The sequence below is a fragment of the Myotis brandtii genome, unplaced genomic scaffold, assembly GCF_000412655.1.
Source record: "Myotis brandtii unplaced genomic scaffold, ASM41265v1 scaffold892, whole genome shotgun sequence".
NCBI classification, from domain to species: Eukaryota; Metazoa; Chordata; class Mammalia; order Chiroptera; family Vespertilionidae; genus Myotis; species Myotis brandtii.
Window position 1 is genome coordinate 384,222 of NW_005371656.1, and position 13,817 is coordinate 398,038.

Sequence of the window (13,817 nt, forward strand, 5' to 3'; positions counted from 1 at the left end):
GCAGTAACAACGTGAGCAACAAATCAAGAAAGCAATGTATCATTTTAATTTCCTAAAAGTTTTAAAATAGTAGAACAGTATTTAAACATTTGTACACTGTCACTCATTCGAGGAGATCACTGTGTAAATGCAGACTCTTGGTGGGCATATAGTCAAGAGTCTTATGCGTTACAAAAGGAAAGTTAACCAAGAGTAAAAAATAAAAAGAAGGAAGGAAGGAAGGAAGGAAGGAAGGGATAAAAGTTGTCCATGGCAATTAAATGACATCCTCTAGGCATTTAATTGTGCTATAAAATACTATAGGGACAATCAACAAATTGCTTGGTATCTCCGCAGGGACAGTCTCAAAAGGTAAAAAAAAATCCATAAATTGTTCTCACTGAGCCATGTAAGAAACACATGAGGGAGTCGAGCGAGGCTTCAGTACAGGTAAAAAGAGAGCATTTCATGTGGTATCTCCTGTTACCAATACTGACAATGTTTCAGTGACATATGCAAGGTTTCAGTGTAATTAAATGGCAAAGCTCTAGCAAAATGCTTCTACTTCTGATTTAGTTCTTTTTGCTCCTACTACTCCATAATGCCTAGAAGGAGTAGGCCCCTCTCCTTATCTCATCATATTAATGTTTTTGAGTATTTTCACTTGAGTTGGTAGACTAAATGTTCAAAAGCCTCTTTGAAATATCATCATGCTATTGCTTATAACATATTTGTTTTACATGAATGATTATATCTGTGATGTAGCCAAAACTGAGTACAAATGCAGAGTAACTAAAGAAACACAATTTTTTTAAAAATGGGCAAAATTATGAAGCTACAGGTATTCAATCTATCATTTTTTTAATCTATAATTTTGATGTCATTTCAAACTTTTAGTTATTTAGTGGTTCTAGGCTCTTTTTGTGACACTCTCAATATAATTTAATATGTAATAATTACTTGAATAAATGTATAAGTAGGATTCTTTCCACCTCACATTGAGATGTGAAAGGCATTATGTGGATATTAGCAGACTTTATGTACTCAGTTTTATAATAAGAGCAAAATATTCAGCATGCTTTTTAATGTCAAGTGGAATCTAACAGAAAGAAGATATAATTATTTCAAAGAGTTTAGCTTTTTTAAAAAGCCCAAATCGGTATTTAACAAAAATGTTAAACTATGAAAAAGCAATTTGATTCTTACCATTCACACTGAGGCTTGTGAGAAAAAACACACAAACACTTTTATCTTTCCTTACCACCTAGAAAATTGAAACTTACCAAGTATGATTTTTCTCAGTCTTTCATATTTGCAAAACAAAACAAACACACAAAAACAAGATTCATACACTTCTTATTAAATTTACTGAAGATATGTTTCTAAAATTACTATCTATTGATGCACATTTCTACATTTTTGATATGAGAACAGTATGTTCATCAAAGCAGGGTAGACAATTAGAGGTCACAAACTTATAAGCAATATTTTAATATTTGAAAAGTGATTTAAATGCACATTCAATGTAATTACTTTATAGTTAATGTTATGAAATTATGGTTTTATTTTTCTTTAGATCACTCAGAGACTGCTATCACTGTAACTTTTATTGTAACCAGTATTATTGCTACTTTTTAAAGGCAGCACTCACACACAATATTTTAAATTTAGTAAATATTTTACCTAATCTGCCATTCACCATGTACTCTGGTATATCCTTAATCTGTGCATTATTAGGGGCATTTGTATACATTTTTGTTTCATTATATTAAATGTTTATCTGTGTGTGTGTTTTAAATATATTTTATTGGTTTTTTACAGAGAGGAAGGGAGAGGGATAGAGAGTTAGAAACATCGATGAGAGAGAAATATCCATCAGCTGCCTCCTGCACACTCCTTACTGGGGATATGCCTGCAACCAAGGTACATGCCCTCCTTGACCAGAGAACATGGGACCCTTCAGTCCGCAGGCCAATGCTCTATCCACTGAGCCAAACCGGTTAAGGCTGTTTATCTGTGTTTTGTATTTTCTCATAGTTTGAAGACATGCCTTGGGCTTAAGGTGTAGAAGAATTTAAAGTAACATCTAAGAATTCATGGATACCTCATCTTTAGTGTGTTTTATTTTACCTCTCTAGTACTGTGTAACATAGTGACTTTATTATATTCGATGTGCACACTTTTAAACTTACATTAAAGAGCATAGTATCTCTTTATACAAAGAAAATTTTTATAAATCTTGTTCTATGAAACCAATGCAAATACTTCCTCATAGAGTTGTTGGTAGAGATAAATGGAGATTAAATGATCCAAAATATTGGTTTTGTATATGATAATGAAGAGTTTTGGATGTTACAATTTTGACTAAAGTTTTGTACATACCTTAAATGAGGATATAACTGAGATTATATATATATATACATATATATATATATGTATGTATATATATATGTAATGTTTTACCATATAAAGACAAATAATTCTCATTTTAATCTATTATAGTTTTCTTATTTATACACCTAATTTCTGTCAATTGTATTGACTGTTTTGGCCTGTATCACTCACCTCCATTTGTCTCTAGCTCTATTTGCAAATATAATTTTTTTGAGACAGGTTTATTTTTATATATTATAAACTGGAAAGTTTATAATAAACTGGATGCATCTTATTTATACTAGCTTTGAATACTAAAAATCTTCCAGGTATAATATGTGAAATCTTTTGACTATGCTGATGTGTCTTCCCAGAATAGGTTTCCCAAAAAACCTGCATGGAAACACAAAATCTAACAGTGTTAAATGAATTCATTCTCACGGGGATCACAGACCGCCCTGAGCTGCAGGCTCCATTATTTGGACTCTTCTTGATTATCTATATGATCTCCGTGGTGGGCAACTTGGGCATGATCATCCTCACCAAGGTGGACTCCAGGCTCCAAACACCCATGTACTTCTTTCTCAGACACCTGGCTTTCACTGACCTTGGTTACTCAACAACTGTGGGACCCAAAATGTTAGCAAATTTTGTTGTGGGTCAAAACACAATCTCCTATTATTTTTGTGCTATACAACTAGCCTTTTTTCTTGTGTTTATTGTTAGTGAAATTTTTATTCTATCCGCAATGTCCTACGACCGCTATGTGGCCATCTGTAACCCTCTGCTTTACCCAGTCATTATGTCACCAAGGCTATGCCAGCTGCTGGTGGCAATTCCCTATCTCTATAGTACATTTGTTTCTCTCCTAGTCACCATAAAGATTTTCAATTTACCTTTCTGTGGCTACAATGTTGTCCGTCATTTCTACTGTGACAGTCTCCCCTTGTTATCATTGCTCTGCTCAAATACACATGAAGTGGAAATGATTATTCTGAGTTTAGCTTGTTTTGATTTGATTTCATCCCTTCTGGTCGTTCTTGTGTCTTACCTCCTCGTTCTTGAATCCATTCTCAGGATGAACTCTGCTGAGGGTCGGTACAAGGCTTTTTCTACCTGTGGGTCCCACCTGACGGTGGTCGTAGTGTTCTATGGGACTTTGCTGTTTATGTATGTGCAACCGGAGTCCAGTCATTCCTTTGACAGTGATAAGGTGGCTTCCATATTTTACACCCTCGTTATCCCCATGTTGAATCCCTTGATCTATAGCTTGAGGAACAAAGATGTAAAATGTGCACTACAAAGGGTGTGGAAAAAACTATGTAATACTTTTTCTTAAGGGTTTACTTACAGTATAATTCCTATAAACTAGGTTCTGAACTTTAAATTTTGCTGTATATTCCTCCTAAAGAAATAAGAAGCAGAGATGAGTTTAACATGAATTACTATCTTACTAATACTAGACACTTCTAATTCTTATAAATAGATTAATGAACAAGATAGTACAAATATTTGCCTTTCTTGAGGGGAAAGATGGATTATATACTTAAACTATAGGTGTAGTAGAATGTGTTAGTTGAATATGGAAAAAAGCTGTCAAAGATTCTGGTGTTTCATCTTTATGAGAATAAAATCATAGCATCTGTATGTGTGACTGTGTGTATGTGTGTGTGTCCTTTCCTTTCCTTTGGATTTAACCTTAATGCCTTTCCCTGATATGTTTTAGAATGGTACTTACTAATGGCTGTGAATGTGATATCTGATGATTTGAAGTGTCAGTCACATTGCTTTGCTTAAATACCCCTTCCAAACATTGGGATCCCACTGTTTCCTCCTCATTGCCTCTCTTCCATATCTGAGTCTATTAACTGAACATATATTGTAATTTGGCAGTCCAGAGGTTCGGATTGGCACCTAATTTTGTCTTTATTAGTTCCTTTTGTTGATGTCAGATGATACTCAAATTGAGGTAAATTTCTGAGGCCACACAGAGAAGCTCCTAGTTTTGAACTGTTTCCCCCCAACTAGTTGTTCTTGCTTAATAACTGGCTGCTTGGTTTTTGAGATTATAGTTCCTTATCTCTTTGAAAAAAATGTAATTTTCCATTTTTAAAAGTTACTTTTATATCCTTGGGTAAGAAGACTATCCTATGATAAATTAATTGTGCTGCCTTTCTTTTCTCAGGCTCTTTCCCAGTTTTAATCAATATTGACTATGCACTGTGTTTTAACTGACTTTATTGTTTAACTGCATCGATTATCTTAATTGTGGAAAGCAAAGGAAAAGATTCCTGTTGTTTGCACGATGTCCTATTTCTAATGTAAGTGAAGCCTGATACATGACCAGAACATAATTATCTTGCCTTTTGTACATAGTTGTTACATGTCAGTCTCCACATTTTCCCATGTGTTTAATTTTATTTTCCTTTTGTTTACTTTTATTCTTCTTAATATTTCTGGGATTTTATTAAAACTACTTGTCTATAATATTTACTGTGCTCACTATCATGCTATTAAAATTAGGTGTTTTAACCAATGAACATTTAATAAAAATATTTCATTGGAATAACATTTAAAAGTGTATAACAAAGCAACCAAAATGTTTTTCAGTAGGTGGAGGGGCAAATAAACTATAGCACATCCAGGTAATGATATTTTATTTGGCACTAGAAATAAGTGAGCTATCAAGCCATGAAAAGATGTAGTGAAACCTTAAATGCATGTAACTAAGTGAAAAACTAATCTGAAAAGACAATGTACTACATGGTTCCAATTATGTGACATTCAGGAAAAGAAGACATTAGAAATGTTGCCAGGGGTTAGGGTATATGAAAAGATGAACAGGAGGAGCTTGGAGGATACTTAGGGTAGTGAAAATACTTTATATGAAATTATAATTGTGTATACAAGTTATTAAATATTTGTTCAGACCAAGGGCATGTAAACAAACACCAATAGTGAACCCAATGTAAACTATGGAGTTTAGATGAAAATGATGTGCCAATGTAGGTTTGTGGATTTTAACAAATGTACTACTTTGTTAAGGACTGTTGCTAATGGGATGGGTGAGGCTAGCATTTGCGGGTCAGGGAATGGAATATATGAGAATTCTCCGTGCCTTCTCAATTTTTCTGTGAACATAAAACTTCTCTAAAAAATAAAATAAAGTCTCACAATATAAAAAAGTACATGATACAGTGTCATGTGAAGATAAATATAAAATTGTTAATGCAGTTAAAAGGAATCTTGAAGATAATCATTATTACTACCAAGTAATAATATCTGAGACTTTCGAGCATTCTACATGTCATGATGAATTTGATTATCACAAACAACTCTGTGAGATAGGTCTTATTAACATTTTATTTTTTTAGATTAGAAAAAGGTGATTCAGAGAAGCTAAGTATTGTCCAAGTCCACCAAGATATTAGGTGTTAGAACCAGACTTCAAACCAGGTAATCAAGTTCATGATCAAGACTTCATTCTCTTAACAAAGTCCCTAAGTTGTCTCTTAATATAAAATTTTTATGCTTCATTGATATCATCCCAGAGATAACAGGGAGTAAAACTTCACTTTGGCAGATGTAGGATTAGAACAGGAGAAATAACAGAAAGATTTAAAAACAAAACAAGGGTCACACAGGCACGCCCTGTGGTCAGAGCCCCCCAAGTCATAAAGAACCGAGGGTCACAAGCAGTCCCTGCCCCTGAAGGACCAAAACAAAACAGTGAAAGCCATGGCTGGCACAGGAAATTAATTCGAGAGATATAATTATTCAATTATAAGTAAATAAATTAACTCACATACATATAAATTAATCATGTAATTATTTTTAAATGAGTGATTTTGTTCAAATAGAAAGCCAAAACAAAGTAAAGGGAGGACATAGTCAGAGAAATGAAGATAAGGAGAAGCAGAATTCCAAAAAAGCCAAAAGCCTATTGCTAATTATTTGTAGAAGGAATTCTTCCAGGGACAATATAAGAGATAAATGTTATTTCCCAAATCAAGGCAATATTTATTCTCCATTATCTTCTGCTTCTCATATTTTGAAGAACATTTCCATGAGCATTTCATCCATTTGGGAAATTTAATTTATGAGTAATAGAATATATTGACTCACATATTGTTAAGCTATTGAACGAATAAATGCCATGAGGCCCAACATGTGATCATTTTTTATTTTAAATTAAGCCCTCTTCCTTGAGCCAGTGTTTGTTTCATAACCTATTACATGCATGGGAGAAACATTCCTAAATGATACAATGAAAATGGTGGAGTACCATGTGCAGTTGTGAAGGTTGGCCACCATGTTACTTTAGGGTGTGCCATTCATATGGACGAAGATGTGAAAAGCTCTCCCCAAGGAGAGACAATTTATAGAATTCTAGAGGCCCGGTGCATAAAATTCATGCGGTCCCTAGGCCTGGCAGGCAATCAAAGTGCGAGCGTCTGGCTTGGAAGGGCAAGTCCCAGCTGATCTCTGGGCCCTGGGCCTCCAGGCCACAGCACAACCCCCTCTGCCTGAGTCACGGCACCCGAGTCCCCACGCGGAGATGCAATTAGCGCAGCTAGACACCGAGGGCTGGGGCACAGCATGGGCCTCTGGGCCGCCCAGCGGTGCTGCCTGGAAGCCAGGTGGGCAGTGCGCTCTCTCCTGGCCAACCTCGCAGACCGGCTCCTGTGCAAACCCACAGGAAGCCCTACTGTCCCCTGCAGTCCCAGAAGCCCATTGGGGCCTGCAGCACCTCCACTGCCACCTACTTCCAGCGCCTCGTCACCGACACCTGCCATGTTCTGCGCCGCCCCCTGCTGGTCAGTACCGTGGGCTGGGGCACAGCATGGGCCTCTGGGCCACCCAGCGGTGCTGCCTGGAAGCCAGGTGGGCAGTGTGCTCTCTCCTGGCCAACCTCGCAGACCAGCTCCTGTGCAAACCCACAGGGAGCCCTACTGTCCCCTGCAGTCCCAGAAGCCCATTGGGGCCTGTAGCACCTCCACTGCCACCTACTTCCAGCACCTCGTCACCGACACCTGCCATGTTCTGCGCTGCGCCCTGGTGCTCAGCGCACATCATACCGAGTGGTCGAACTCCTGGTTGAACTCCCGGTCAAGGGGACAATTTGCATATTAGGCTTTTATTATATAGGATTGTCCTGATTCATATACACATGCAAGAACTGCCCATCATGGTGAATAGACTGATAAAGGGAAGAATATACCTTTCAGAAATATGTATCAAACCTATTAGGGGAAACATCATTAATCAACATATATAGTTTGTCATTGAAAGAGCTCCTGAAATATGAGAGAGAAATAATGCTAATTGAAAAGTAAGAATATGAAAGTTAAATATTATTATGTTTAAAACAAGAAAAGATCTGTGATTCATTAAATGTTTAATGGTTCACAATAATCATAATATTCCCAAGTGTCAAATTTCATCTGTGTATGATTTCTTATTGGAGAAAGGAAGCATTGAATTCCTTGGAGAATATATCTATCTGTATCTATATGATTATAACTATATCTATATCTATATCTATATATCTATCATCTATACTAGTATATCTATATCTATATCTATATCTATATCTATATCTATATCTATTTTGAAGAACATTTCCATGAGCATTTCATCCATTTGGGAAATTTAATTTATGAGTAATAGAATATATTGACTCACATATTGTTAAGCTATTGAACGAATAAATGCCATGAGGCCCAACATGTGATCATTTTTTATTTTAAATTAAGCCCTCTTCCTTGAGCCAGTGTTTGTTTCATAACCTATTACATGCATGGGAGAAACATTCCTAAATGATACAATGAAGATGGTGGAGTACCATGTGCAGTTGTGAAGCTTGGCCACCATGTTACTTTAGGGTGTGCCATTCATATGGACGAAGATGTGAAAAAACTCTCCCCAAGGATAGACAATTTATAGAATACTAGAGGCCCGGTGCATGAAATTCATGCGGTCCCTAGGCCTGGCAGGCAATCAAAGTGCGAGTGTCTGGCGTGGAAGGGCAGGTCCCAGCTGACCTCTGGGCCCTGGGCCTCCAGGGCGCAGCACAACCCCCTCCGCCTAGTCACGGCACCCAAGTCCCAACGCAGAGATGCAATTAGCGCAGCTAGACACCGAGGGCTGGGGCACAGCATGGGCCTCTGGGCCGCCCAGCGGTGCTGCCTGGAAGCCAGGTGGGCAGTGCGCTCTCTCCTGGCCAACCTCGCAGACCGGCTCCTGTGCAAACCCACAGGAAGCCCTACTGTCCCCTGCAGTCCCAGAAGCCCATTGGGGCCTGCAGCACCTCCACTGCCACCTACTTCCAGCGCCTCGTCACCGACACCTGCCATGTTCTGCGCCGCGCTCTGTTGCTCAGCCCACATCATACCGAGTGGTCGAACTCCTGGTTGAACTCCCGGTCAAGGGGACAATTTGCATATTAGGCTTTTATTATATAGGATTGTCCTGATTCATGTACACATGCAAGAACTGCCCATCATGGCCCTGACCGGTTTGGCTCAGTGGATAGAGCGTCTGCCTGCGGACTGAAGGGTCCCAGGTTCGATTCCGGTCAAGGGCATGTACCTTGGTTGCGGGCACATTCCCAGTAGGGGGTGTGCAGTCATACCGAGTGGTCGAACTCCTGGTTGAACTCCCGGTCAAGGGGACAATTTGCATATTAGGCTTTTATTATATAGGATTGTCCTGATTCATATACACATGCAAGAACTGCCCATCATGGTGAATAGACTGATAAAGGGAAGAATATACCTTTCAGAAATATGTATCAAACCTATTAGGGGAAACATCACTAATCAACATATATAGTTTGTCATTGAAAGAGCTCCTGAAATATGAGAGAGAAATAATGCTAATTGAAAAGTAAGAATATGAAAGTTAAATATTATTATGTTTAAAACAAGAAAAGATCTGTGATTCATTAAATGTTTAATGGTTCACAATAATCATAATATTCCCAAGTGTCAAATTTCATCTGTGTATGATTTCTTATTGGAGAAAGGAAGCATTGAATTCCTTGGAGAATATATCTATCTGTATCTATATGATTATAACTATATCTATATCTATATCTATATCTATATCTATATCTATCTAATCTATCAATATCCATATTATCTATGGCTACCTATAGATTCCCTGGAGAAATTATAACCACTGGAGAGCTGAAAACAGATGCTATGAGGTAGAGAGGTCTCAGAAGTCAGGAAGAGCTCTAATGTCTAGTATGTGAGCAGCACACCCTGGAACAGTGAGGGCCATGCCCTTCACAAAGCCATCTGGTGTTTCTCCCATCCCCTCTTGTGTCATATTTGATTACAGTCAAATTTAATTCTATAGAAATTATGGGGAGAGACCAAGATGGCGGCATAGGTAAACACCGCAGACTGCTGCCGCAAACAACCACTTCAAAAATACAACTAAAAGACGGAACGGACATCACCCAGAACCGCAGGAAGGCTGGCTGAGGAGAGACTCTTCAACTAGAAGGAAAAATAACAGCACACCGAGGCTCAGAGGAGGCGCAGTGTGGAAAATACTCAGGTGCGGAGGTGCGCGCGCAAAGCGGGCTGGTGGCTGAGAGCGCGGTTGTCGTTTTCGGTCAGGGGGGAGTCTCAGACTCTGAGCAAATAAATAAATAAATAAAAAATAAATAAATAAAAAACAAAACAAAAAAAAAGAAATTATGGACTTATTTTTTCAATGATTTAGAAGTAGAACAACACAGAGATTTTTTTCAAGGCTTTGGTTTTTTTACAGTCATTAAATTTTGTGTAGTCATAAAGAATCTCATACTTATTGAATAAATGTAGTCTCTATCTCTTGCAGAGATGATTATACTTAGATTAACCTCTTGATTTCAGATCCAGTAATAGTCACATAAATTGATTTTTCCCTTGTGGCTAATTTCTATTTTATAACAACTTATAGATAATTCACAAACCATCTATGAGGTTTATTTTAGGAATACAAGCCCAGTTCAGCACTGAAATATATTAATGTAATTTATCATATCAACAGAATTAGAAAGGAAAACTATGAATTTCACAATTGATAGAGTATTTAATGAAATTCAGTATTCATTTATAGCATAAAATTAAATTCTCAGCAATCTCAAAATGGAAAGAAACATCCTAAAAATTGATTAAAAAACATCTACAATAAAACTTACAGAGAACTCCATATATAATCATGAAAGGATGACTGTCTTCTCACTAACACTGGACAAGGAGAAGGCTATTTTTTATGACCACAACTATCATATATCATAATGGCGATCCCAGCCTGTCCAATAAGATCAGAGGAATAAATAAAAGGTGTAAAATTTTAAAAATAAATAAAATAGTCTCTATTTGAAGGTGACGTGATTGTTTATGTAGAAACTGCATCAGCAAAAGTTACTACAACTAATAATTAAATATAACAATGTCACAGTATGCACAGCCAACACACAGAATTCCATTGCATTTCAGTATATAAGCAATATACAATTGAAAGTTTATATAAATACTAGAGGCCAGATGCACAAAATCTGTGCAAGAATAAGCCTTCCTTCCCCTGGCTGCTGGCACCGGCTTCCCTCTGGCACCCGGGACCCAGGCTTCCCTCCGGCCTCCAGCAGGCACCCGGGACCTGAGCTTCCATTGCAGCCCCAGCTTCTTCCAGAAGGTCGTCCGGAAGGATGTCTGGTCTAATTAGCATATTACACTTTTATTATATAGGATATAATTTATTACTCTACAACAAAACAAAAAACATGAAATAAATTTTAAAAGAGTTTATTCACTGGGTTACCAGTTTATTATAAAGGATATCAAAGAAAATGAATCAAAATCAGGAAAGTCTACCCAAGTTTACGGTGTGTATTAATTATTCCACAGATACATGACCCAGTGACCATTTCTACACACTTCCTCTTAGACATTGTCACACTGTGAAGCAAAGTTGCAGTAGCAACAATCATAAACCATTACTGACAGCAAGAAGCCTTCTGTGGAAATAAACACCCCAAAACACAAATGCAGTACCATGCAAACAAAAAAGAAAGACAGACAGACAGAAAGACAAAAGAGATGTTTCCCTTCACACCAGGAGCTTTCTAAGCATTTTGGGTGATAAAAGGGTTTTAGGAGCTATGCCTAAATCAGAATTAAGACCAAATATATGTTTCTTATTATAAACTGCAATATCATAACCAGTCTTTAGACTAGTTAAAACATAAGTCAATGAAAGCATGTTCAATACAGTATCAGTATTCTTGGAAACCTGAGAATCAATTACTTCTTTCTTTGTAAGTGCCCTGTTTTTATGTCCTTAAATGCAAGTATTATTATGTAAGTGTTTTCTCCAAATAAAGGAAAAATATAAATGTAATAGTGGGTTTTGTTATTGATTTAGAGAATAACAACCTAGAATATCGGAAGACATATGATAGGCTATGGTTTTTGTGATGCAGCTACATGAATTAAGCAACTTTTCCTTTCTGGCTACCTCCTTACTTGACAAATAAGTGTATAGAATGAAAAATTCTTAAGGTGGCTGCTTGGGGCAGCGGGGGGACCAGTCTGTAGGTTGTATGGTTTTCCAGGTACTTTGCTGTACATTTGAAACTGGTGTGGAATGGTAGTGAATGTAAACTGCGGTTGAAAATTTTTTTAAAAGAAAAGAAAAAGAAAAAAACCTCTGCACATCTTTAGAAGCTTTACATTTACTGCAATATTGAAAGTGAGAACCGACTGGTAGGATTTACAATGACTTAAACCTAACAGGGGAAATGTTTCATTTCTAAGGCCCTTTTCACAGCATCCTTTACCTCTTTGTTCCTCAGACTGTAAATCAGTGGGTTTAACATGGGAATCACTAGGGTGTAGAACACAGAAACTACCTTCTCCTGTTCTACAGAATACTGGGAGCTTGGCTGAATATAACTAAAGCTTAAGGTTCCATAGAATATGGTGACAGCAGTCAGGTGAGAGGCACAGGTGGAGAAGGCTTTCTGTCTGCCTGCTGCTGAGTGGATCCTCAAGATAGCAAGAACAATGAACATGTAGGAAATTATCACAACCAGGAAGGTGCCCATGGCAATGATGCCAGAGAAGGTTAAGAGTAACAACTCATTCATGGAGGTTTCAGAACACGACAGCTTTAGGAGTGAGGGAATATCACAGAAGAAGTGGCTGACAACATTCAACCTACAGAAGGACAGTCTGCCCAAGCTTATTGTGTGTATCAATGAGTTAATTATTCCACACATACATGACCCGATGACCAGCCCTACACACTTCCTCTTAGACATGGCCACACCGTAAAGCAAAGGATTTGCAATAGCCACATAACGATCATAGGCCATTACTGACAGCAAGCAACCTTCTGTGGTAACAAACACCCCAAAACACAAATGCTGTACCATGCAAGCAAAAAAAGAGACTGTTGCCCTCACAAGCAGGAGGCTTATCAGCATTGTGGGTGCAATGGAGGATGCATAGCAGGCATCTACAAAAGAAAGGCAGCTGAGGAAAAAGTACATAGGTGTGTGGAGCTTGGGAGTGACTCGGATTAAGAAGATCATGCCTAGATTCCCCACCAAGGTGATGACATAAATCACCAGGAACAACACAAAAAGTACAATTTTCAGTTGAGCGTGGTCCGTCAATCCCAAAAGAATAAACTCTGTCACAACCGTAAAATTCCTTTCAGTCATTTGTTTCTTTTCACAAGATCTGTTATGGAAAGAGATACAGCGATTATAACTTATTAGGGAAATTGTGTGTGTGTGTGTGTGTGTGTGTGTGTGTGTGTGTGTGTGTATAAAAACAAACACAATTACTGATGTCAGGCTTTGGATAAAAAATATCCCTTCTTTGAATCTGAGATTTTTCATCAATAAAAGTAGTAAGAGGACTAAATGGTCTCTCATTTCATTCCAATGACGTTGTTTTATATGATTATATTCCATAGAAACCAAAATGTGAAAAACAGTTTGTCTCTAACAGCTTCAGTCTATCTCTAAAATGTCCACTCAGCAGACATTAATGACGATTGAAATTAATAGCATGTATAATATATACCACTAGTAGCTTGGAGCATGAAATTCGTGCACATTAAAAGGGAATTAATTGCCCTAACCTGTTTGGCTCAGTGGATAGAGCATTGGCCTGCGGACTCAAGGGTCCCAGGTTTGATTCCGGTCAAGGGCATGTACCTTGGTTGCAGGCACATCCCCAGTGGGGAGTGTGCAGGAGGCAGCTGATCGATGTTTCTCTCTCATCAATGTTTCTAACTCTCTATCCCTCTCCCTTCCTCTCTGTAAAAGATCAATATAATATATTTTTTTAAGAATGGGAATTAATTAGCAGAGATATTTTAATATTGCTATTTGCCCTTTCTCTATAATAGAAGTGTGAGAGATGAAAGGAAATTAGTAAAATGTATATGAAAAT

General features: G+C 37.6%; 2 protein-coding genes across 2 annotated transcripts; one reads left to right on the top strand and one right to left on the bottom strand.

The window, feature by feature from the left end:
• Positions 1-2,749: 2,749 nt before the first annotated feature.
• LOC102242240 (olfactory receptor 8K3-like) lies at positions 2,750-3,691 on the top strand. The gene has a single exon (XM_014532423.1). The coding sequence runs from the start codon at positions 2,750-2,752 to the stop codon at positions 3,689-3,691; it is 942 nt and encodes a 313-aa protein (XP_014387909.1).
• An 8,448-nt stretch (positions 3,692-12,139) lies between these two features.
• Positions 12,140-13,078, bottom strand: LOC102242548 (olfactory receptor 5J2-like). Its single transcript, XM_005885126.1, has one exon. The coding sequence runs from the start codon at positions 13,076-13,078 to the stop codon at positions 12,140-12,142; it is 939 nt and encodes a 312-aa protein (XP_005885188.1).
• Between the last annotated feature and the right edge of the window lie 739 nt (positions 13,079-13,817).